This window comes from Pelecanus crispus, chromosome 8 (genome assembly GCF_030463565.1).
Source record: "Pelecanus crispus isolate bPelCri1 chromosome 8, bPelCri1.pri, whole genome shotgun sequence".
NCBI classification, from domain to species: Eukaryota; Metazoa; Chordata; class Aves; order Pelecaniformes; family Pelecanidae; genus Pelecanus; species Pelecanus crispus.
Window position 1 is genome coordinate 17,655,034 of NC_134650.1, and position 26,611 is coordinate 17,681,644.

The 26,611-nt window shown below is 42.9% G+C and overlaps 1 protein-coding gene across 1 annotated transcript in view; it reads right to left on the reverse strand.

Moving 5' to 3' along the window:
• Positions 1 to 318: 318 nt before the first annotated feature.
• Positions 319 to 26,611, reverse strand: part of SLIT3 (slit guidance ligand 3) — a 549,457-nt gene continuing 523,164 nt past the window's right edge. Inside the window, exons 32-36 of the mRNA XM_075714742.1 lie at positions 24,346 to 24,476; positions 7,017 to 7,171; positions 4,330 to 4,615; positions 1,677 to 1,885; positions 319 to 557 (exon numbers count right to left, since the gene is read on the reverse strand). Of these exons, the coding sequence (XP_075570857.1) occupies positions 319 to 557; positions 1,677 to 1,885; positions 4,330 to 4,615; positions 7,017 to 7,171; positions 24,346 to 24,476 (1,020 nt within the window). The remainder of the gene's footprint in view (positions 558 to 1,676; positions 1,886 to 4,329; positions 4,616 to 7,016; positions 7,172 to 24,345; positions 24,477 to 26,611) is intronic.

Here is a 26,611-nt window from a genome sequence, read left to right on the forward strand (position 1 = left end):
CACATTTCTCCTGTTAGGCTATGTTTTCTTTATATATTTTTTTTAACTTTTAACTTTTGAATTTTTTTTCTTACAACTGTTAAAAAAGTTTCATGGTAAAAATAACTCACTATATGATACATATACCCAAAGTGGTGCGATACTTTATATAATAAAAGATGAAAATAGTCACTTTCCATAATAAAAATAAGTTCTATTTTTTGTTTATTTTACAATATACTTAATAATTCTTTTCTTCTTCTTCACTCTGAAAGTAAATAGGTCCCATTTTGATAGCGCTTCTGAGTCGATTAAAGTGGCAAGAGACTGGAGAATGGCTTATAAGCATTTTGAGCAGCCGCATTCCGCATGTCTCTCCAGTTCTTCTGTGAAGGTGGAGCCATCCACGCACTGGAAGAAGTATTTCCGCCTTTTGCTCCGGAGAGGAACGCAGCACTGCCCGTTGCCGCAGCTGCCGCGGCATTCCAGGCGGGGTACTTTGGAGGCAGTGGCACACGACGTGTAGCCCTGCTGCTTACGGACTACTTCTCGAATTATCTCTCCTTGGCAGAGATTCTCTGGTAAGACAACAGAGATGTAAAGGAAAAAAAAAATGTGGTAACTATTGCCAGATATTCCCCAAATACCAGCAGACAGCCCTGTACATGCAATGATATTCAAGGCAAACAGATGGCATGGGCAGGACCGTAATCTTTTACTGCTTTGTACCTGCCATCGAAACAGAGCTTGTGTTGCACAAATGTGTAATATCCGGCACAAGGCAGAGGCCAAGTAGGCCTGCTGGCTTTGATCAGCAGTTCTGGAAGTGCTTTAATGAATGCTGAGTGTTGAATCCTGCAACACTCCTGCAAAATATGAATTAGTTTTACTATGTCTGCTTCTCGGGATCAAAGGTCAGCCTGCTCTGCATGACATTAGCAACCTGGGATACCTGAAAATGTCTGTGCTGTTCTGCAGTCACTTTGCAGCAGCCAGATACATTTGGTGAGGCTGTGTGTGTGTATAATTTGGAAAGTCTGTGGTTCGTTCACAGGAGAGGCACAACCTAAATAAAAATAATACAAGCCAGCTCCTTCCTTCTGTACAGGAACGAAAAAAGGCAAAAGGGATGAAGATAGAATTCACTGAGTTTCCAGTGAGTCTTCTCAGGTCAGGGCAGAAGAACTGGGCCCCAGCCCTAGATGGAAAGTCCAGCATGACCTGTGGGATTCCCCAGGAAACCTGCCCAGCTGCAGAGGGAGCTGAGAATCTTTACTGCTGCTTCAGATGAGCAGTAGCTCCTGCCTTCCAGTTCCTGCTCGTGTCATCTATAAAAGCCCTCGGTATGCAGGGTAAGACCTCACTGATCACTGTTTGCTGAGGGTAAACCTCACAACAACCTCTCCTTTAAACACCTCACCAGAATCCTGGGAGCAGCAAACCTTGAGGATTCAGGAGACAGAGAATAAAACCCATTGCTACATATGTCCCCCTTTCCATGTGTTTGGATAGTAGCTAGCTAGCTGTTGTGTGGTTGTTTTCTTCTCCCTATATAGCTCTGCAGAGGCTGACTTACTTTTATTTTCTACTATTTGCCATTTACCCCCAAATATGAGTCACACGGAAGAGAGGTAAAAACAACGGTGTAAACCAGAAATGCAGCAGACCAGCATCCTGGGCCCTGTGGCCAAGCGTACCTCTGTCACAATATTCTCCACTATAGTTAGGATCGCATTCGCAGTAGGGTTCCCCATGCTCGGAAATTTTACACTGCCCGTGGTTGCATTTCAAAATCCTGCAGGGATTTGAGGAATTGTTCTTCTTGTCACAGTACATGCCTGTGTAGCCCTCCATGCACTTACAGGTGTAAGCAACATTGGCCACCATGCATTTACCATGCAGACACCTGGAGAAAGAGAAGCCTGTGTTAGATGTGAAAGTTCCTTTTCCCAGGGATGTTTGGTTTTGACATTTCTGCCCCTTTAATTCCAGGATACTAATCCAAAAACAGCAGTTTGGTGTCAAACACTCTGATGAAACTGTGAGGTTTCAGTGAATACTGGATAACAAGAATACATTTAGAATCTGTGATCCAAAGTGATCTCTTTGAAAAACATTAGGCTACTCCATGAGCACAGACCAGTGCTTGGCATCCACACAAGACAGCTCACATTTACAGCATCAGCACGTGGCGCTAAGTGCCAACAATCAAGCTGCATGCCCAGGCTTCCTTAGCAGAATTACTCTACAGCTAATACCAGGTGATGAAAGGAGTGTGATAAATTAAGGTGCTTGTGGAAAAGCTATGCACAGACTTATTCATGAGCAGTTGTAGTTGAAGGGTTCCCTGGCTCATGTGGTTTGCAGTGAGCTTTGGTATTTCTGAGGAATACCACAGGGAGGGGTGTTGATCCTTAGCTGGTTCTCTGCCATCATCCCCATTTCTGGGACAGGGACAGACTTGGAATGGGCTGAGGACAGGGAAGAAAGCAACACTGTCCAGCCAAGGAAAAACTGCTTGGGACATGGTATAGTAGGCATGGTGGTGTTGGGTTGATGGTTGGACTGATGATCTTAGAGGTCCTTTCCAACCTTAATGATTCCTAGTTTTACTTACATTAAAAATAATCCAGCCACCAAGCCAGGAAACATGAAATTGCTACTCTACCCTTAATTGGTTTAGTGGTGGACTCGGTAGTGTTAGGTTAATGGTTGGACTTGATGATCTTAAAGGTCTTTTTCAACCTAACCGATTCTATGATTCTATAAACCTTTGCTATATCAGGTCCTACTTGACATAAGCCCATGTCTTTCTCTTATTTTTATTTATTTTCTTTATGGTACTTTAAAATTGTTCCCTGCTTATGTTGAATCCTTGTACATTTCATTTTTAAGCTTTGAACTAAAAAGCACAAATACTAAAAACAGTTTCAGTCAGGTCAAGACATGCAAAATACCATAATAAAGGGAGTCACAGTCTACATAAACCACTATTTTCTGCCCCACTAACCAAAGGTGTGCTTGGATAATAACTCTGTTATCCTCAACTACCCATTCTTTACAGTTGCATTTCCTTACAGAGATTAATCTGAGAGTGTTGGAGCGGACACCTGCCAGCAGGGCACTGTACTCCCCTGGACACAAAGGGCTTGGCTTTAACGAGACAACTCTAAAAGGCTGAAGTGATTTAACGGAAGGTGGAATGGTATGCGAGCATTAAAAACACGCACAGCTACCTTCCTTAGCAAGGGGGCTACATTGATGATTGCATCACCCTCCTTAGATTATGAGAGAAACAATCCCTCATCACATAAACATCTGTAACTCCCTTATTTTTCTCTGTCCAACAGCTTCATGTTGATGTTGGAAATTCAAGGAAACATTTGGGCCTCTAAGTGTGTTTCTTCACTTGGGTCTTCGTACCTTTGGTCTGTAAACTGGCAGATGCTTCTCAACACCTTCCAGGGTTCAGTACTTTGCAGAATTAGACCCAGAAGCAAGTTTAAAATGGTACCTCTGCCAAGTTAAATGTCTGCCCTTAAGAGAGTGATTATTCACTGTGTCAATTTACCTGTCAAAAGTACATGCTTGTGAAAAGCCCCTTCCACAAATAGTGCAACCAAAGTAGCTTCTAAAACAAAAGTACTTCCATCTGCTTATGAAACAACACTGAACTATGCAGACTGCTGGTCTGCGTTGGACTGTTTCCTTGTGTACTCGCCATAAGTAAGCTATTCAGCCAGTGTTTCTGATGGAGATGTGGTTATTGAGCCTTTGAACTATGAATGCCTTACACTCATGCTCCCTTCACATGCAACTCCATGCTATCCTTTAAACTTGCACTTTAAAGGGGTGTTTCAGAGTGAAATATTTAAGTCAGCTATTTGGGAAATTTAAAACTGTTCACATTGGAGTGCATAATGGTCTTCAGGGAGTTAGTCTGAATACTGGGTCCAATGCTGCTGTGAGCATATCCCTAAAATGTGTACCTTCCCGGCTCACAGGTAGCTCTGCTCTGGATAAGTGCAGGCACTCGCCACCTCAGAGGTAACCCATACCCATTAACAGGCGTTTTTGTATTTTAATGTGTAGAGTCACAGCTGAAAGTATGACCTGCAATATTAACACCTTAGCTCCTCCAGGACAAAGAGCTTATTTGGAGAGTGAGCAACATTAGAACAAGAAGTGGAAATTGAGAGTTGTCATGGATGCTGACTCACAACCGTCAATAATTTCAGGTGGGAACCCAGCACCTCCAAAAATAGTCAGATGTGGTTTTACAAGATGAAACGTGAAATATGCATTAGCTGTAAAGCTTCCGCCCTCCCATCAGCATTCGTTCAAGCTTACTTGTGGTTAAGACATGGGTCTCCAATTTCCTGGTCACACAGGGGGCCCGTCCAGCCTGGGTGACATTCACAAATCACGCTTGTTTTCTCTAGGGACCGGCAAATACCATGCTTGCAGATGTTACAGGATTTGCAGCCAGGAAGGACTCCTAGTGACTGCTGTGGTAAATCCTTGAAATCCTGCAGCTCGTTATTGATGCGGACATCATGAATACATCCATGAAAACCATTTGGTGTCTTATCTGCACCCTGGCGCAGTGAAGATAATCCAGTAGAGGTCGGGATCCCTACAGATAAAAACAAAAAGGGAAGGTTTACTCACAGTTACAATGATAGTACATAAATTATAATTGCTAACGTTTCTTTTGTCACAGCCCCTTGAAATCTTTAAAGAACTAATTTACATAGGATCTTTGTAAGGTAGCACAGTCTCATTGTCCTCATTCTGGAAACGGAAAGAAACAAAAATAAAATCACTTGCCCAAGCTTACATAAGAAGTATATGACAAAAAAAAAAGAAAAAAATAAAAGCCCAGTTTTGTCAGCCGATGGCCATGTGTTCTTGTCCTTAGATAATGCTCCTTCATCTATAGTTTAATAGCAACTATCCTTCTGAAAGGTTTAAGAATGTCTTTACTTGCCAGCAGGTAGCTACCACCTCTGGGATACAGCAAGATAGTCAGGCATTACTAGATCACAGTGTTAAGACAGGGAGGGGTAAGAGTGCACCCCACTGAAACTAGTGCAGGAGAATTTTAGAGACTGGGAACAGCACTTCAGGAGGCCAGGCCAAGTCTTTGTGGCGAGTACCCTCCATCTTGTTCAAGGACTTGGAAGAGTTCACACGCTCAGATGGCAAGCAGATTCTTTTGGGTGTTGTGTTATGCCCTCCTCACTGACATCTGCTTGGGCTGTATAGCTGCATTAGCATAGGCAAGTGCTTCCATTTTCAACCACATAAGGCCTCTGAATTTGCTGTCCATAAGTAATCCCAATGTTAAAGATGATCTTAAAACAAAACTGGCATCTTTGTTTAACCGTGTGTTAGGAGGAAAGTTGCTGGACCTGGTGATGTAGTTGGAGAGATGGATGAAATTGTGGGCACATGAAGGCTCAGGTCTGTCTTAAAGCTTAGTGTAGATTAGGAACAATTGCTCTGGGGTAGTTTAATCAGTTACTTTAAACAGTCCGAAGTGGAAGGGCAGCTGGCATCCATGGGAATGCTACATACAGAGAGGTGGCACATACAGAACAGTGAGGGTTTAGAAAGAAGCAAGAAGAATTTTAATGGGCAATTAAAAAACTCTCCACTGAGCCCATGGCTTCTGGTATCCAATAGTCCTTCATTTCAGGTCTCAGGTTTGTCCTGTGAATACATTTTTGCAGGTACCTTTGAGAAGTAGTATTGATCCACAATGCTCATCCATTAACAAAACTTTTCCACGTGATTACTTCCCAAGTTCCCTGTGTATAAATTGCTGTGGGGTTGGTATCTTTTATGCTGTGATAAAGGGAGGAATTGTGATGGCCTCACCAGCAGATAATCTTTGATGCATAATGCTCTTTAATAGCCTGTGACATTCTTAATAAGAGGCAATTATAAAAGTTCAGCTCTGTGCAAAGCAAGATTAGCCAGTTTTCTGATTTACAAGGGCAATATTCAGGGTTCTTTTAGAAAAGTGTTATTAAAAGGAATTATTTACAAAAGGCTTGACCAGCACCAAGTGAAGTTGGTAAGAGTTTCTACTATTGGCTTCAATGATCTCGTTAGAAAAAGCCCAAAGACTTTCTGAGTCTATTACTGTTCTGCTGACTTTTGTATTTAGAATAGGCTGACTAAAAATTCAAGAATGCTGTGTCACCAAAAGGGAGAGGTTTCAACATTCAGTCCAGAACAGAGCTGGGGACGGTTGTGGCAAAAACAAATCAATCAGGCAGAGCACAGTGTTCATTCTGTCTCTTATACCCAGACACCTAATCGGTGGGACACTCATTATTCTGGGCATCTGTTCCCACCCCACTTGGCCCCTCCTTCCCCCAGAATTCAGTACTGAATGGGAAAAAACTTCTTAACTGAAGTTTGGTTAATTCTAATATCTTTCTAATACTGAAGCTGTGGCTTCAGTTTCCAATGAGAAAACTATTAGCCAAGAAGTTCTTAGTGACCTTGTGCGTTAATAGGGCTTGGAGGTTTTAATCTCACTCCCCCGCCCCCAAATTTTTAGAGCTCCATAACATTTCCAGCAGAAATACAGCTCATTTATGGTATATTTAAGACTACTGACTGTTGATTTGCTTTCTTGCCATGACTGTTTGTGATACTTCCATTGTATTCTTTAAACATGACATCTTGGTGCCAGCCAGTTCTGAAAGCTTTAGAAATGACACACTGATTGCTCTTGCCATGGCCGTACAACACAGAAACCGCCTGTGCTGTGCTGAGGTTAACTTCCCCGGTCTGGCGTGCGAGCTTGTGCTGGCCGTGCGGTGGGGTGCTAGTGGACTATGCAGTACGAAGCAGAACAGCAGAGGTGTGTTTTCCAGGCTCTCTGTTCAGGGAAACAACCTCTGGCGGAGGGGAAGGTCTAGTTTCACCCCCCCCAAAGAGAGGCATCTCCATAGGATGAAAGATGATTTGCTTCTGAGAAAACTTGTTAAAATCTCAAAGTCCAGAGCAACTCACTATACCTCCAATGTAGAGGGGTGTGTTGAGGCTGACAGAAGACTGTTTCTGGAGTTTTCCTAAACTCTTGGGAGTCCCCTTGTCCACCACCAGGTTCAGAGTTTGATTCAGCATCACGAGTTCCACACTATGAAACTGCCCATCGTTTACTGTTTCCACACTAAAAGAAAAAAAGAGAATTAGAAGATGATGTTAACATCTCCTGCTTCTGTGACATCCTATCTCCCAGTATTATACCTTGCAAGGCACAGCTCCCATTCGACGCTCCTTTACGGTCACCATGTTCTCAACGTTTCCTCTAGCGTGAGCCTCCAAGGTACAAATTTAAATATTGCTGATGCCTGTGCAGGCAGTACCTACACATATATAACACTTAAAAGGACGGCTAATCAGTATAGTAGCTACTGTAGTTGTATTTCCCAGGGCAGAAAAGCAAGGGTGTAGCTACATGATATATTGGCTTTGGTGGCAAAACTACTTAAAATCCCCTGTTCTGTGCTCTCAGCCACAGCTTGCTGCCCCTCCGTCACACTGCTTTGTGCCCATGTTGCAAGCCAGATCACTGAAATGATTTTTTTTGTATGGTTAGTTTAAACTTAAATTATTTCACAGGGGCAGGGAGGGACTGCAGTTTGGGGCAAGAGACAGCAGGGGCCTCTGAAACCAGCATTTCCTCATAGCAGAAGTATCTTGTAACTACATGCTGAAGCACAAAGACAGGCTGAGTTTCTTAAAGCCAGAGAAGGAATTCAGGAGGGTTTGGCTTATAAATGACTGGGGTACTTTCTTCAATACAATATAGTCTTACCTGAATGCAAGGAAAACTGACAAATTGCTACTCCTGTTGTGGTTTAACCCCAGTTGGCAACTAAGCACCACACAGCTGCTCACTCACCCTCCCCCCTCCCTGGTGGGGGAGAGAATCGGGGGGGGGGGGAAAAAAAGTAAAACCCATGTGCTGAGATAAAGGCAGTTTAATAGGACAGCAGAGGAAGAGAAAATAGTAATAATAATGATGATAAAAGAATATACAAAACAAGCGATGCACAAGGCAATTGCTCACCACCCGCCGACCAATGCCCAGCCAGTCCCAGAGCAGCGATCGCTGCACCTGGCCAACCCCGCCCACTTTATATCCTGAGCATGACGTCACATGGTATGGAATAGCCCTTTGGGCAGTTTGGGTCAGCTGTCCTGGCTCTGCCCCCTCCCAGCTTCTTGTGCACCTGGCAGAGCATGGGAAGCTGGAAAGTCCTTGACTAGCATAAGCAGTACTTAGCAACAACTAAAAACATCAGCGTGTTATCAGCATTCTTCTCATCCTAAATCCAGAACACAGCACTATACCAGCTACTAGGAAGAAAATTAACTCTATCCCAGCTGAAACCAGGACAACTCCTCTTTGAGAAACATTTAGGTGTAGACTGAGGCTTGAGAATAAGACAGCAGGAATTTTGCGGGGGATGGGGAGCAGGTAGCCGTCTGAGCAGATAAGCTATTAAAGGCACTGTGTATTTATTGCTGGGGTGTTTTTAACACTGGTTTTTCAAATGCATGAAGCCTGCAGTGAGTCAGGTAACTCAGCAGCTCTTTACTAGTCTGCATCACATACAATCTTCACCTTCATCTTCAGTTCAGTCTCCCAGAAATTAAAAGATGCAGTGGTACAATTAATTTTGCATCATACTATCATTTTTTATTTTCAGGGCAGCTTCAGCTCTCAAGCCTTTATGTTGCATGTTGAAATTCTCTAAAACAGCTCAATAGCTTCATGCACTCCTAAAAGCAAGAAGGGGCAAGGGTGGGATTACCTGCTCTTGAGCAAAGAGGGTTTCAAATTAGGCTGGTAGTTATAGACGAGATGGGACATTTCCACTGCTGTAGATGTAATTAAATGGTACAGCCTCTGTTCCATATGCATGCAAACACCAGTGCATAATAAGAATCTAATAGCAGTAGTGGTTACAGCCAAAATTAGACTGTGGGCTGTGTAAACTGCCCACATGCACAGTGTTGCCAACACATCTTAAGCTTGGCCTGTGAGCACCCTTTTCCAAAATCCTCCTGGCAGGCTCGCTAGCTGGGTGGTGGTTCTGTTGCATAAGGATAAAGACAGAAAACACCAACTGTGGGATTTAGGCGTCCTGAGATACTGCTTAGCCAACAATCTGGATTTGGGATTGCTGCACAAGTGGTAAATACCATATTAAAATGTAAAAGGTTAGTTTTAAGAATGGGTTTCTGCTCATTCAAATGGCCCATAAGCTCAGCGTCCTCTCTCAGTATGTTACAAAGTCATAGGTCAGATTCCTTTCAGGTGTTTTGCAAAGCTGCAATGTAGATGTCTCTGAGCTATTTACCCAGATTTTCTTTACTATCAGTGGAGAGGAATAGGCACACTTAAGGAGTGACACATCTCTAAAGGAGTGACTCCTCTAAGGATGAATCACCTTTTAGATGTGTCCACCTCTCAACCTAGATGACATGCTGCCCATCTTTAGTGCCCAGTCCTGCATAACTGATGTGTAAGGGCATTGTAGCATGGAAACAGGACCTCTACTTCAGAAAAAATTATGACTTGGAAATTACCAGAATTCAGTTGTTTCATTTTTATAGTGTTTTACAGTAGACCTGACATAACTGATTATACATGAGCAATGTCAGGCAGAAAGTCAGCACTGCAGGCATTTCAGAGGATGTGCGTGTTTAAGAAGAGCACACCGCTATTTCAGAACTGAGCTAACGTGCCTCTACAGTGCTGCTGTCCCCACAGGGTTTTGGGATGAATCACGAACAGATATGCCTTTAAAAGTTTATGTAAGATTACACAGGTTGTAAGATGACAGCAGCATATGAGCACCTTTATTGCATGGCTTTACATAAACATGAGGTAAGTTAGTTCTGCCACAGAACAGCTCCTGGGAAAGCTCTGCTGGCTGAACTGCATCCTTGACCTGCAGGAAAGTGTCTGGGCTGTGGTTGCTGCCTATCCTCAGGATGGTGAGCGCGCCCTGGGGAGCTAGGTCGCAAGAACCTGGATCTGATGGTACTGTCTGAAGTGTTTTTAAGAAAAAAAAATATAAAGGCTTGACATTGTACAAAAATCCAGATCCAGTTGATCCAGTAGACAGTCTGGCTCAAAATACAGTTATATCAGGGCCACCGCAAGGTCACTGAGTTGCGTGGGCTAGGATAAGAGGCTGCGAACTTACGCTAGACTTACTGCCCAAGGTGATGTAGTGCCTGCACCTCAGAAAAGCAAGCCTATCATCACTGTACCTGAGCCCACTGTATTGGGGCCCACACCTCTAGCAGACTCCTTTATGGATTGACAACTCAAATAAGTTTGAAAACAGCTGGTCCAAACTTTCTGTTTAGATATTCTTGAATTCTGCTAAGTATCTGCCACATTACAAGAAACAGCTGTGTTACAGCAATGCGCTGCCTGGGTGATCCCTGTGTGCTCCCTGCATATCTAACTGTTGTGTTGCAATGCTTAATTCACATGGGTAAAATACTTAGACTTCCAGATGAAAGGTGCGAGATAAATGGAAATGCGTATTTGTAATTGTTAGTCTATGCAGAAGTGTCAATGAAAGGAAGAAGTATAGCCAAAACCCATCGGCTCTGACAGCTGAGCATTGAGGAGGTGGGATGGATGGCTGTACGACAGGGAACCCTTCCCCGGTGGGATCAATATCTGAAGCTAACGCACAAAACTACATCGTTATCTGAGGAAGGCCAAGCTATGACCATTTGTCAGAGGACAACATTATCACATCTGGCAGGGCTGGCTCTTCCCTGGGCCAGGATTTTACAGGCATTAATCACCTACTCCTCCACTGCATGTGCTTTTTCCAGATTATGCCTTGACAAACAAAAGTCTGTGTGTCCTGGCGATGGAAGCAGCTACCCCACGTGGCACTCACGCCTCTCAGCACACCCAGGGCTGGTATTTTTGCTGGAAAGGGAGTGAGAGGTCCCTGTCTGTAGGTACATGTGGATGAATATTACTCAGTTCTGACCCGTTCACTTTTTAACTCTGAATTTAAAGAATCCGTGCCTGGACTTTGAGAAACAGTGTCATTGCCAGCCATCACCCAACACTGCAGTTTTGTAAAGCAGATAAAGTCACAACAGGCAAAGCACTCATTTGCTTTTTGAGAAGACGCAAACAACGTGATAGCGAAGCTGAATGTGGACAGCCAGGACGGCAGAAAATCCCCGGCCAGGAGATACTTGTGCTAAAGCACTCATTGCTGTTGCTGACAGAGAGGCGTTAAGATGCCTTTGGATTTTTGAGAGAGATGGAGACAACACTGGGGGAAAAACCAGTGGTGAGAGAAACGCTACATGAACTCTCCTCAGAGCCTCTTATGTAGCTGGGCCTTTAGGAGACTCAGCAATCGTCTGAGACGGTTGGAGACAGTGGCTTGGCTGGAGATGAAGGGAAGCAAGCCACAGACGCTGAACAGTGCATCACAACGCCGCTCGCAGCACAAACTTGCTGTGCTCGGCTTTTTTTCAAGGGGCCTCTTCCTGACCCAGCTCTCTGCAAGGGTTTTATTAAAATCTTAATTGAATTCTTATTGGGGATCAGGTGGTCTTAGAGAGCTCTTCCTTCTGGAGCAGCCCGCGCTATGTAAATACCTGCCCCGGAGTCGGGGATTTATCGCGTTGCATCAGCAATCCCGCGCTGCCAGGGGGCTGCGAGCTTTAAACCTGCCGGATGGACACCGGCAGCGGTGCGGCGAACGCGGGCCGGGGGGTCGGGGCTGGAACGGCAGCGGAAAGGGCGCAGGGCCCCGGCAGGGCCCCGGCAGGGCCCCGGCAGGGCCCGAACCGGCGGCGGCGGCGGCGGCGGCGGCGGGAGCGGCGGCCGGGCAGCAGGGGGCGCTGCAGCACCGCCGAGCGCGCCCCGCGGCCGCGCGGGCCCCGCCGGGCCGGCGCCTCCTCCCCGAGCCCCGAAGCGGGCGGGACCCCCGCGGCCCCGCCGGCAGCCGAGCGCTGCACCGCCTTCCGCGCTCGGGACGCGGAGCCAGAGGAGCTCCTGCAAGCTGATAGGGCAGGTTTATTTTGGCTCGCCGCTCGGAATTTATTTACTGACACGGATCTCGCCATGCCACACACCTGACAGCCGGCTTGACGTTACCCAACTCCTTCCTTTCTGCAGCGGTTTTCATGCTGTATGGTTGGATCAAAGTAACACGTCTGAGCAAAGCAAGGGAGAGGGGAAGGGAACGGAAGGAAGAAGCCAAAGGGCCGCTAGATTTGAGCCAACTGCTTTTCTCGGGGGCACTAACAAACCGAGTCCCGGCTTTTGAGATTTTTCCAAGCTATTAAAAAAAGACGGCCATGTATTTTTAGCCAGCTTCCAGCTGCAGTATTCTGGGCCACCACCACTGCATATGATATAGTTTACAATATATTCTTGTTGAAAAAAGGGAGGAATTATGTTTGAAGTGTAAGCAAGGATTTCAGGAATTTGATAATTAAACTTGCTAAAAAGTAAGCAGTAAAAGGATTCAAAAGACCAGTTTTATATAACACAGAAAGATTCTTCAGGACCCAGGAATTGCTTCTTGTACGGCAATAAGCAGTCTGCTGAGGGCCCATCTCGGCAGGCATTTCGTAGACTCTACTCACAGTCTCCACAGGACCTTCACTTGAGTCTTGTTACAAACTTGATCCTGAGAAGCCATTTCACTTCCCTTCCAAGTGTAATCACTTCTGGTCCCTTAAATCAGGTATCTTGAGGGAAAGGAAGCAAGGCACAGCCAAATGCTGAGGGCTGGCAGGAGGACTTCTCTAGATCAGCAGTGCAATGAACAGATCCCAGTCGGACCTGGCTGCCCCGGGAGCCCCCCAGGTGCCGAGGAGGGGTAGCTGCCATCCCGCGGTGCCCTGCCTCCCAGCAAAGGGGACACGCTTGTTGCCCCCCAGCCAGCAGCACCCCTCACCTTTCTCTTCTCCATTACCCTCGTCTTTTCATAGCCTAGGTTACATGACTTGCACAATCTGTTACATTGCTTTCATCAAGGTTACCCTCACTGAGAGCTGGCCATGGCATCTGATCAGATTTGGCCAAAAAAAAAGGAGGAAAATACTGGGCAGGTGAGGAGAGCCCAACTTCCAAGGTTCATGAGAAGGCCCCTGGGTCCAGCACCTTCTGTTCCCTCTGTGCCCAGGTGGGAAGCTCAGAGCTGCCCTCACAGGGAAGGAAGGCCACTAGAGAGGGCTCTACAAAAGAGCCATTAAAATTTCCTATCACAGGGAGCTGGCCTCATCTGTCAGAGCAATGCCAGCAAGACGAGCCAACAGACCCATTGAACAGGGCACTGCACACAGGCAATGGACACGGCCTCTGCCAGGGGCTTAGACTCCAGAACACAAAGAAATGAAGGGAAAGGGATGTGTATTAAACATAAAACCCCAGGGAATATATGAAAGAACTGATTTCCACTCTCATTTTTGATCTATTTCTCTTCTCCCTCCTAATATTTTCTTTCCCCTCTACCCCAGCCCCAAGCACACACAGATGTTATAAAACACTGACTCCCCTTGCTCTAATACCCATGAGAGATTTAGACCTGAGCCACTGTAAGTATGCCAGTGAACAGAAATGCACTAAAGGATTGAAACATTCAATTTGAACTTGTAAAACTTGGGGTTAGTTTTTTCACTGACATGTAATACACCTTTAGTGTAGACAGGAGAGAACAACAGGGCAGAGAAGTCAAAAACAAAAATAGCTTTAAGTATCACAGCAAACAATGTCGCTGAGGCAATGTATAACCATCAATTATGCAAACGAGCACATCAATTCATTAGCTACAGTCTCCAGATTTTCCTGACCTCTGTCTTAATGGGGACATGCCTCATTTGAAGTGCAGAACAAAGCAAACACAAGGATGGTAAGTGACTGGGGAGTGAAGGCCATGGGGAACACTGAATTTAGATAATCTTTGGAAACATTCTAAGTAGAAGGAAGAAGCAGAAATACATGTCCAAAAGAGCTTAAGGAGCTTGCAACACACGGCAAGAGCAGGCACCAGAGAAGAGGTACCAAAATCAAGAAACACAAGGTGAGAGCTGCAGGGAACCGCATTGCGGTGTTAGCAATTGGGGAGCTGTGAAACTCATACTGTGCCAAGCTGACTTCAGGTATCAGTGGTGATGGTTTTTCACCTTTCCAAGCTACAGTTACCTCCTGCCCTTAGTTCCAGTTATAATCAGTCCTTGGCCTAAAATAGATTTAAACTTCTCCATGGCAACAAAGGGAAAATTGTAATTGGAGTAGTGTTTGTGCTACCTCTACAATAACACCACTTCAAGCACTATCATCTTCAGAAGCCAAATAAAAACCACATGTTGAGAAAAAAGTATGAAAAATGCTAATGAAACACAAGGCTAGGGAAATAAGAGGTGAAAGACATATATTAAAGCACTCAAGCTCACTTTCAGCTTAAAATACACTCTCTTTTGTTATGTTCAATCCTTTTTTACATGACTCGAGGCTTAGGCCTCCTAGGCTGAGAGCGCTAAGATTTTTTTTCCTTGATACCTCCATTTTCATTTGCTTGGTTTTAGACCTTTTCTCCTACTTACAACTCTGTAGACCACCCAAATAAACCATCTTTCTCTTCTTGGTGTTTACAGCCCTTAAACACTGGCAGCTGATTACCGTATCTCCCTTAATGATCGTTTGGTCAGGCTATGCATATCTAATTTCCAGTCATAATTCAACTCCTGCAGCACCCCTGCCAACAGTGAAAGTTATTGTATTACAGACCTTCTAAGGGAAAAGCAAGGACCTTTTTTATACCCCTGCAACATGCAATTAACACAATTCTGACCCCTCTCCCTAGATTATTCATAAAAGGGTCAGATTCACAGCCAGGGTAAACACTCTTTGCAGTGAATTCTCACAGCGTCCCTGACATGGGCAAGAGGTCTGACACCTTCCTCCAGCCGCACTGTTGGGGAGCTGAAGCCTGCACTGGTCTCCTGCAGTATCACCATGTCTCTGCAGAGCTGAATGCTTCATCCTCCTGCTAACTGAGAATTTGTTAAACGCAAGCGTAATGGCAGTAAAAATAGCTTGAACGAACTCTTCAAGTCCAAGGCCTCTCCTGAATGACAGATCACAGTGTCACTGCCTTCCCATTTTACTCCACCAGAACAAGTTTGCACATCAAGGCACGCAGCGTATTGCGGTGCAATGAGCTATTGCATCTGGTATCTTTACTGTAACATGCATCGTATAAAATAACAAACCCAGTAAATACAGAGTGTAAAAACAATCACATATAGATTCTGCAACGCTATTGGGACTCATTAAATCAGTTATCCATAAAAAAAATGACACGGCAAACAGCACAGAGGAAGGCAGGCCCTGGCACAGCAGCAGGGCCAGTGGCAGCACCGAGTGCCGCGACCCCCCAGCGAAGCACACGCCAGGACGTGCAGCCCCCCTGCTCCGCCAGCACTCGGAACAAACCAGGGTGCTTGGGTTCACTTTTTAGCGCCGGTATCAAATACTACTGAAAGCAGCTCTGCCATTCAACTGGATATCAAATCTCAGGTTCTGATAAGGAAATCCATCAAGTGTCTTCACAGAGTCATTTCTTCAGGGGGAATACTTTACACCATCTATCCCCTTTCCAGCTCTGGAAAATATGAAGGTATCTGCTGTTTAGCAGCAGGGACAAGGGCCACTACAGAATACAGTTTAAAATGCTTCCAATTAGAATGACAGACAGAGAATGATAGGTTTTAGCTGAAAGTGGAGGCTAAGCCCCAAGAAAAAAAAAAGCTGTGTCTATTTAGAAACCTGATACACCATCAGGAAATGCAATTGTTTCCACCTCATCTGTGGCAACGTACCTACAGCTGTATGCCTCTACTTCCACAAAACCAAAAATCCTTCGCTATTTGACAACCAGAATAGCAGCCGCCATACCCACCTTTTCCCATGCACTGGGGCATGCTAGCAAATGCAGAGCTGTGGGTCACATTTCTGTACGGGGAAGAAGCACTGAAATAATTGTGCACAGAACCATGTTGCACCTCCGTGATCACCCTCAGTGCCAGTTCTGCATGCACTTCTAACAGGGACTGTATCGATTGAATCCAGAGCCTGGCACTTGGTATAAACAGGACATAAATCTATCACACATGGTACACATCTAAACTTTGTGTTAGTCATCATGTTTACACGAAATTTACAGGCAGAAAAAAATAAACATGTTATATTAGCCTGCTACATTTTGTTGCAAGGCAAAAACCTCACAATTTAAGACATGAGCCAGTCATTAGTGCATTGGAAGTTTATAAAGTCATTGTAACCATGATTAGGTTTATTCCTTCATTGTCTATTATGAGAACACTTCCACCTTCCTCTGGCGTAAACAGTATTAACCAACTTTGGCAACATAATACTTGACTAACGAACTGTGCTATAGCAAGAAAATACCTTTTAAAATACATTTGCACACCTTTCTCCTAGTCACTCGCTGGAAGCAGAGTTCAGCATAAGAGCGTGTTTCCAACATGCAGAAACCAAACTGACCGCTCAGAAGGTGGACTAACGTCAGCACTAATTTATGAGGGCTCAGGAGTTGCCAGGACCACTGTCATGGTTTCACTGATGCTCTCATTAGAAGAAACAGTGAGGCCATGTTATGGACCGTCTAATGACTAAATCAGGTTATCTGCTGGGGTGAAAGAAATAGGTCTTATTTCACAATTACTTTTGGTTTGGCTGGGCAGTTTTAAGGCTTAAACTGAACTGGCTAAAGCTCAACCCAGCTACTGACTTTAACAAACACAAGAAAACCTTCATTTATACTGTGGGTTTCTGCATTTTCAGCAGCAATTTTCTTTTGATGATAGAGCTGTATTATTTTTAGTCATAGTCAAATCACTGTAGAGAATAACTTTTGGCCTCACCATTCGTTTTTACATAAACCCAAGACTACTTTGAACATGAAAACCTGCAAGTACCTGCAAGGCACTGAGCTACTTCTAGAGTTCAGCAAGCTTCCAAGAGCAAACATCTTCCTTCTTGATGCTCTTGAAAATACTTTTGAATGGTCAACACTCTCCATGGCAAAGTAAAATGTCTTAACCGTGAAGGATTTGCTTTCCGTCTTTAGGCGTAATCCTCTGAAGTGTCCAATACAGTCAGGAGAGAGGGGAGCTGCATGGGGCCAGTATGCTGTGAAGTTAGACTCTAACTAGAGGATGCACTCAGGGTATTTTAACATATTGATTAATTTGGGGTGTGCCTTCCCCCTCCCCCCCCCCCCCCCCCCCCGCCCCTTTTGTTTAGTTATGAACCATGCCTGTCTCATCACCTCTCATTTCTTCCTGGAATTAATACTGGCATCTTGCTGACTTCACTACATTTTTATTATTATTTCTGCTGAAAGAAACCAGCATTATAATGTTATTGTACTGAAGTTATATGTACATGTGTGTGCTTCAGTCCTCTATTTTGCTTAGCTCTTCCTAAAAGGCTGCTCATCAACAAAGCAACCAGTGGGGATGGACGCAGCAGATCTGCTCTGGCTTCCCTCCTGTCCCCTTCAGCTGAGAGCAAGCTGCTGGGAGATACAGTGGAGCTGTGCAGAGGACGGGTATGCAGTGACTAAAGTACCAAGTTACAGACCAGCTTTTGGGTGTCTGTTTTAGAAAACAACATCAAATCAATTTGCTTAACAAAATAAACAGACTACTGACAATTTGCTTATATGTTGTCTACGCAGTAAATACAGCACAGTGATCTTAGAAAGTGATTTGGGAGGTGTAGGACTGTCTCCTACCACCTGTTTGAAGCTGATTTGGGTCTGCAGCAGTATTCTGAGTTTTTTTAAAAAACAGTGATAAAGGTGACAGTGATGGTGTCGATGGCGACATTCCTAATCAAAAGGACACAGATAACATCTCTGCTTTGTCTTCAAGTGGTCATAATACAAGTTAATTCAAAGAATTGGTTAATGTGGCATGAAACCCTTTGTGGCAGAGGAGCAGCTACTGAGTTTATCGCCTTCACACTGTGGCGTAAGTTCTCTGAAGGTCACTGGTGAGTGCTGAGGGCAAGGCAAGGACAAGCATGCCCCTGCCTCAATAACAGGTCTTCGGGCAAGTCAGCAGCCTGTGTACGCTGGCAGCACCCGTGTGTGCTGGTACAGCCCAGCCTCTGTTGACAGGAGACATCTGAGTGCAACTTAGACGGACAGCCCCAGAGTTTGGGCCCTGAAGGAGGTGACCCGGGGCTCAGACAATTTAACATCTATTTCTGTCACTACCACAGGGCAAGTGCCTTTAGATGACCTATTCCTAACTTCCTGTAGCTGGTACACAGACACGCCAATGCTGACTTGCTTTGTGAAAGGTTTTGCCGCCTTCTGATAAAACATTTCACTCTGAAATACCCTACGCATATGTGTAAGGTTAGAAATAAAGCTGTGGGTCTGCAGCACAGTGTTTCTGGGTACTCAGATATTACACTGAAGAGAATGAGCTAGGCAGAGGCAAGGAGAGATGAGAAACTGTCATTCTTGCAAAAGATAATGAAGAGATTTACAAAGAAAAAAAAATAATTCAGCTTAACAAGATTTTGCCTGCTAAGTCCTCAGGCAGCCTGAAGGACAAAACTTTACCCTTCTTAAGCTTCACCTCAGCAGAAGGAAGTTTCTGAATTTCATTAAAGCAAATATTTGATTCTGAACCTAATGATAAAAGTTAGATGACATTTTAAGGTCTTGGCCTTACATTTTCACTGTCCCACTACACAAAAATCCAAGAAAAACTAGGGAAATGCGATGTTTGTAGTTTGACAAGAACTCACACACTTGTCTTTTTTTGGCCCATCAAATACACCAGAACCCTTTATAAAGGCAAAAAATAATTCATCTGTCCTTTGCCTTGGCTCATGGAAGATGTGTAAGCACATTCAAATTTTACAGCTTTTACTGTACAGGTCAGAGTAATCTCTGTTTCTTTCCTTATATTTGATGAAAAATCCCTAAGGAGTACCTGAAAAAATGAGAGTGTGTGATGGAGAGAATAAAATGAATTGCAAATATACAGAATTGTTAAGAGCTCAGTGGTGTCTCTGAAAAACAGTCTATTTAGAGACCATCCAGAAGTATCAAACAGGAATCCCACCAGGGGCAGGCACAGCACAAGATGCAGACTATGAAGGTAATAGGAAAGAAAAGACCAGTCATGCAGAGAGCTCTGCAAAGAGACTTTTGGTAAAAATTGAGTTTGACAAGCTCTAATAATGATCCTAAGAATAATTAATGCTTTCACTCCTCCAGCACATTCCTCCCTAGAAGGCAGTGAATAATGGTGAAGCCTCCCAGGCTTTTTTGCAGATAAGCAACTGCAGATAAAGATGGGACACAAAAATCCCATCTCCCATCTTTGGAACCTGTGGAAGTTTTTTCATCACCAAAGAAACTGTTCAACCTCAGCAACAGAAGCATGGAGACGTCTATGAAATCTGAGTAGAGGACCCAAATCCTTGAGTCCTACCAAGTTCAGTTCTTTGGAGCGGTGTGGCCAGGGACCTGTTGTTGGACGAGTGCCGGTGGCCACACGGGCTGCTCCCCAGGCTCCAGCTGCCATGGGCAGAAACTGAGTGACGTGGAATGGCATGGGGAGTTTGCAGATGCTGCTGGAGTAAGAGCTTTGTGCTTCTCCACAGCCTGGAGGGAGAAGGGAGAAAGAACCTCATCCTCCAGAGACCCACAGCACATTTCTGAAACACTTTTTCTATTTTTTGTGCATTTCTGTACTTTTTGTGCATAAAGAACAAGACTTAATTTGTCATCCCACAGTCATCCCATATGAGGCAGATACAGTAAGAATTTAAGCTCCCTTATTTCAGGCCTTTTGCTTTAACCACAAGAACATTGATCTATGCTATGTAAGAATTAGCCAGACCATGAGAACTGCATGATACGATCTATAAAAAATATTTTTAATGATGTAGCATTCTTGAAAACAGATTATGCAAGGATACTTTTAAAAGGAATTATAATGTCATTTGGGTGTAGGCTCTGCAGAAAGACAAATACAATTAATTCTTATGTTTTCCTAACTGCCCCCCTTTTCACTGCTGTCAGGAAGCTTGCATGAAAACATATGATTTTACACCACTGACGTCTGCATCTTGCTCTTTACCAGTTATGACAGTCTGTATGCAACATGGCAATCTGGAAACTCTGAAGGGAATTACATCAGTAGTTTGTGTCAAATTTCTATTTTCCACTTCTATTAGGAAGGATTAATTTAGCATCCAAATCAATATGACTGTGTAGTACCATAAAACATATCAGAAAAAAAAAATTACAAGTAAGGTCTTATCTCTGGTTCAAGGAACAGAGTTAGGAAAAAAGACTGAAAATAGGAGCTCTCCCTATAGAATACAGTTAAACAGATACCAGTATCCATGGCTGAATGCTGAAACTACAGAATTACATGCTCTTTGTTAATTCAAACTTTTAACAATTCGGAGCATGGTGGTAAATAAAAGCGTCACATTCCTCATCAGTTTGTATCTTTAAATTATGGTAGGGTATCTGTGTAAAAGATTTATTTTATTTCAAGAACTCACTGTTGGCTCAGTACTAAGTACTGTCATGGCATGGAAGAGTAACGCTCACCAGTGCAGAAACCAGGAGGTCAATAAAGCACTCAGAAACAGATTTCTGTTCTCATTTGTGCATCTATAGAGCGCATCAATAGAGTAAAAGAAACAACAGATAGGAATCCTACTTCAAAAATGGATCTTCTTTAAGATGTTTACTATGACATCCAGGAAACCATTATTCTGCAGCTTACAAGTGAGGAGTTCCAATAACAGACCAGTCAGCTTTTCTTTTAAAAGGGCAAGTTCAATCATTGCATATTCATGCACTAACTTATATTTCTTTCTAACTTCATGATAAATGACAATGTATTTTAGGTAGTCTTTTCCCTTGGATATTTGCTGACCTTTATCTGACTAGAATGAAAGAAAAGTGCAAGGTCAACTTTAACCTTTCTATCCAAACATACCGCAGGAATGAATACATGTAAAGCAAATCTGAATGTGCAGTGAGTTAATCTTGGGCTTTTCCAGACTAACTTTGTATTGCAGTTCTACTTAAATCTGCTCAAAGGAGCAACTAAGATACAGGCACATGCCCACTCCAATAGCCAGAAAGACACAACCTGCCTTCACACAGGAGATAAAATTAATTGCTCTTTCCTGGCATGCCTACAATCTGCTATTGTGCCATGCATCCCCGCCCTCAATCTCCTAGAATAGTTTTGCAAAGTGAGGCCACCTGCAGAATACACTAAAACTGTAAGTTCAGAGCACATACACCACGTGTCTGGTGCAAACCTTCACCCTGGCTGTATACTAAGGGGCTGGGGGAGATTTTTGCAGTGTAACATAGTGCATACTTCATCCTTCCAGCACCCTTCTGCTAAATACTACTGAAAACTACCACCAAGTATGTCTTACTCGCTGCTTGCTTCCAAACCTCTCTGACAACAGGTTTTATCTTATCCCTACAGGGTATTACCTGTATTAGCCAACTACTTTGCTAATTTTACTGTTCTTAAGTACTATTAATAAATCTTATCATGGAGACTCTGATGAGGAATTACAGATAATGTGGCTTGCCAATGACTTCCCACATCCCATCATGGGAGTACCTGAAATAGCCAGCAAAACGTCTCGGTTACAACACAGGACCAGGTCAGTTATAGATTTCCTGCAGCTGTACCTGGCACAGTTCCCACCAGGCAATATTTTAAGGCCTCCTCCTCTTTTGGCACACTCTTGTGAGGAAAAGCAGGAGCCAAAGCACTGCTCATCTATTCCAAGAAGTGGACCCCTTTGGAAGATAGCAGCACCTGATACTGCCCATGAAAATTAATCTAACAGTCTTTCAACAGAGCTTCTCAAAGGCAAACAGTCCACTTGTGCTGAGATTGAGATTTAAATGAGGCATCTAAACAAGTCAGCAAGGACTATGCGATAGAGAAGGCAAACTGTTTTACCAATGGTGAGGCTAAGGTTTGAATGTTCCAGGTTCTCCTAGTAACCTTATTTTTAATGCAAAATGAAAAACTGTAGAAGTTGCAGGAAAGAGTTCCCCAAATTCTTAAGGTAAAATGCATCACACTGAATCAGCTATTAATTTCATCAAAATGCAAGTTAGGAGACAACACAATTAAAAGTACAGATAAACTCATGGGAGACAGTACCAGGTATAAAAGGGTTTTAATTTCCCTGGAGAAAGCCTCTAAAACATCCAGAAGGTATTAGCGACACAACTTAGAAATTATGGCCAATGCCTGAATAATGGAAATGATTGACCATTGTCCAAGCTACTAAAGGAAATGGGGGAATTTCCATTATTTGGTATTTTCCTGTCAAAACTTGGTGCCAAGCTGGAAGTCATGTCTTAGCCAAACAGAGCTTACGCCTTAGCTAAAAGTCAAACAGGATATACAGGGAGGTCAAACCAGATCCACTCACGCCTTCTACCCTTAAATCCTATGACTGTAAGGAGAGAAGCAGGTTTCCTCCCCCTTCCTCAGCCCTTAAGGAAAACAAGTCTTTTAATCTATTTAGAGGCCCTTTTTGACATTCTTTAGCTGCAGTTTTTCTCAATCAACCTAATCTTTTCCCATCAAGCTCCATGCTAATCCCATTTTGCTCCACTCCTTAAACTAATAAAAGATTAGAGTGACATTTCAGAAAGGGCATCGTATTAAGCAGCCTCTTTCCCATCTCAGCAGATGACACAGTACAAAATGTAGTGAACAGGCCATTAATCTTATGGTAATGAGGTGTCAGTCTGAATGGAGACCTCCTCCTTGATCAATATGAAGGGCGCAGGAATAATGAGGACACTGCCGCTTGCCATCGCTGGCAACTTTGCCAGAAGCTGGCAGATCCATAAAGTGTTGTGACGGTGGCAACAGCTCTTGTCACCACACTGCTCTGCCCTTGACAACGGAGAGCAAGCATCCACACCGATCCGTCACCCCCTGTGCTGCCACAGATAATGAGCTTTTCCCTATGTTCTAATTAGTGGCGTAAAACTGTTTAACAACTTCAGCTTTGCTCTAACATGAAATCAATTAGGATTAGCAGCCACACAGAGAGAAATTTTTCACACCTATCCAGCTGGTGAAAATCACTAACGAACTACTTTCTTCATTCCTACAGTGGACAAGTCATTGCTCTTCCTGGTGACATCCCTGCATCGGTATGACTCAATTGGCTTTTATACAGAAAGAATTTTCTTACTTTCTTAAACAAGTCACCATTCCCCTTAAAGAAAGCTCTGCACAGCTACCATACTCCTGAAAGACTCAAGTTTTTTCAAGTGCTGAGAAAACTTTCTAGACAAAGTACACGGCCCGTCCTGCATAGTGATATTTGGTGGCATCCTTCCACTTGCTCTAATAGAATGCTCTTCCTTAAAAAGTGAGATGGGCTGGGAAATCCAGCTCTTCTGCGTACACACCACCATGAAACTGTACAGAACTTGAAAGGGCTCCTTGTGGTCACAACTGCATGTTTACACAGAACAAACTGGAGCAACAGGGCTTAAAAATAATCAGAAGGGTGTTAACCCGGGGAGAGGCCTGCTAAAGGAACAGTGGAAGACATGAGCAGCACATCTGTTATTCCTAGGGAAATGCCTCTGTGCATGGGTTTCACTTTTACATATACTTCTCTTTCTTGTGACTAATGAATACAAACTGTGGGTTTGGTATCCCCAAAAGTCAAGCTTCTGAAGGTCAAATTGCCCTAAAATTTACCGTTGCAATTTGTGCTTTTACACGGTTGATGTAGTTATTACTGATATAGGTAAGAGTTCTTCCAAAAATATTCACCCTGTAGAGGAATTCAACCCTTCTCCTCCTATTTGACACAGTCTAATCCTGCACAGTCACTGTTCTGTCTTGGTACAGTAAATTAATGCTAAATATCAACATCAAAGAAACTGATTATTTGGAACTATTTCAACATTCACTAGAAACTAAATCTTTACAGTAGATGAGAGACTAGAACATATTTCTGCAATCACAGTAGGACACAGTTATCACCACTATTGCCAATAAATGCCAGTTGTTAACCATGCAGCCTCTAGCTAAGTCTTTATTCTGATTTTCTTACCTAATTACATATATAAAAGAGAGACAGTTAAATAAAATAAAAGGTTCTTCTCCCACACAGATTTCTTAGAAAAATCCTACCTGTCCATCCTTTTTGGAAATCAACCGTCTTGGTAAAGCTTAGGTATTTACCTGTATACTGTGGTAGGTGGAGAATTCAGCGTGTCGTAGATGAGCCTTACGTGTCCTTGGTACAACTCCAGAGCCAAAGGATCATTGTCTCCTTTGTATAATAAGATGCCATTGTCCTTGTCCGTTGCTACCTGTGAAACATTAATAACCAGGTAAGGTTGCTTAGAATGATTAAAAAAGAAATAAACCTATATTAAAAACCAAACCAAAATCATATATGCAATTCAAATACGATTTAATAAATCATATATATGAGCAACAATGAGAGCAAGAGCCATGAGACACGAAAAGGTCTTGGTGACATTGAGTGAGCTCATACACAAACAGGTCAGCCTCCCAACGAAGGGATGGCTCCCTTGTTTCAAACGAGAACTAGTTTTCGGGAGGCGAAAGCTGCAATTTATTTGATCCTTGTCAGTAAACTATGGCTGTATTTTTGGTGACACATGAATTTATTTCTCAGCTACTACCCCAGCTTGAAGTGGAAGTTTAGAAAATAAACTCTGGCAGTAGAAGGAGTGTGTCACAATTACAAGCAAACAAATTTCAGCAGGCGCTGATCTGTTCACAGACTTTTCATGAACAAAAAGAAGGAAAGAAGGACCTGTCCCCAGATCTAGCATAACCATGAGTTATTCACTCAATCTGAGTTATTAGCAAGTCATGATGAGTTCAAATGGGACATTTAAAGAGTCAGGAAGAATAGAGTAGCCCTCATCCCTGTAGCTTTGATGTATGTCAAGGAAAAAAAATCTTGAACACTGAATTACAAAAAGCAAGGACTCCACTTTCCCAGTCTCCAGCTCTCAAATATCCCTATAGTGAAAAAAAAAAAAAAAAAAAAAAAAGAGAGACAAAATGGGATTTTTGGATACAACCTGCCTGTTATTTTCCCAGTACATACATTTCTTGAGATATCTTGCTTTTTTCTTGTTTTTATAATGGCTGTTAAATACCAAAACTAAAGAGTACATTTAAAAATGTGTTTGGATTTTTATATATAAATACTATTCTTTTCCCCTTAAAAGATTTTTTTTCTCAAACACTTTTTAATAAGAGTTCCTCTATCTGTTCTTAATAATCAATGTTGTATTCTAATTCTAATTCACTAGTGATTAATTACTGGATGCAAGAATAATATTCAGCCTGGGAAACAAGAAGTGAGAAAGTCATCTGCATGTGCTTTCTGTAATAATCTGTTTTATTCTTCAAGCTATGGCTGATGTAATGTATTTTGTACACTTAAGAAGACAATGTCTGGATTTTCAGCTTTAAAGTTGACCTATAGTATTTGGAGGCTTTGGGAGCCATATTTTAGACTGCCCATATTTTAGAATCTCTTTTGTGATATTAAATAAAAAGGAATTTTGAAGAAAAACTGGACTTTGAAATATACATGAATCAGCTTCATTTTCATATAAACTGTATACGCAAACTATTAAAGATAAATATTAATTACAGAATTTTGTCATTAAAATAATCTTTGCAGGAACCACCCTTTAAAAATGTATTCCTAATGTGGAAATTTGGTCCTTTTTCCCATGTGTTGACATTGGTATTTTAATTACAACCAAACTCCATCAAGTAAGTCTAGAATATGATTTCCAACTGTGGAATACAATCTCTTCAAATTGAGAAAATAAATGCAATAAAATAAACATGCAGGGATGATTTTTCTTCTCACATCTTTTGAAATGTTATGCTTCATTTGCAGGATGAATCTAGCATAGAAATAGTCCAGATTAACAATCAGTGGCCTAAGAAAGAGATGTGTCATGTCCTATATGTACTCCATACATCTCTTCATTAGAAAACATATAAAGCTAGAAATTATTCCCTCATTTACTGTGGGATATTAGGGAAAAAAAAAGATCAGTTTAATGCCTGCTAGATTGTGAACGCAAGCAACTTCCAAATGACTTAAATATCATATTGGACTAAGTATGCAAAATACCTTTGATCTACAGTCACAAAGATGACAGTAGTGGCACGGCACCTTTAGTATCTATTTTCCATTGCCTTCTGAACCTTAGACCGCAAACCAAATTTAGGTGTAACAACAGGACTGTAACAAAATCCCAGGCCTTTTACCTACTGAATGTGCACAGTAAAAGAGTAAGCAAAATATTGTCTGGAAAGGCCATTTAGAGCAGCCTCTTTTAATAAGTCTATTAAGCACTAATTTCTACAGGATGAAACACAGTGCTGTAAATCAGTAAGAAGACAGGGAGGTTTGCTGAATCATCTCCAGTTACATTGCCAGTCT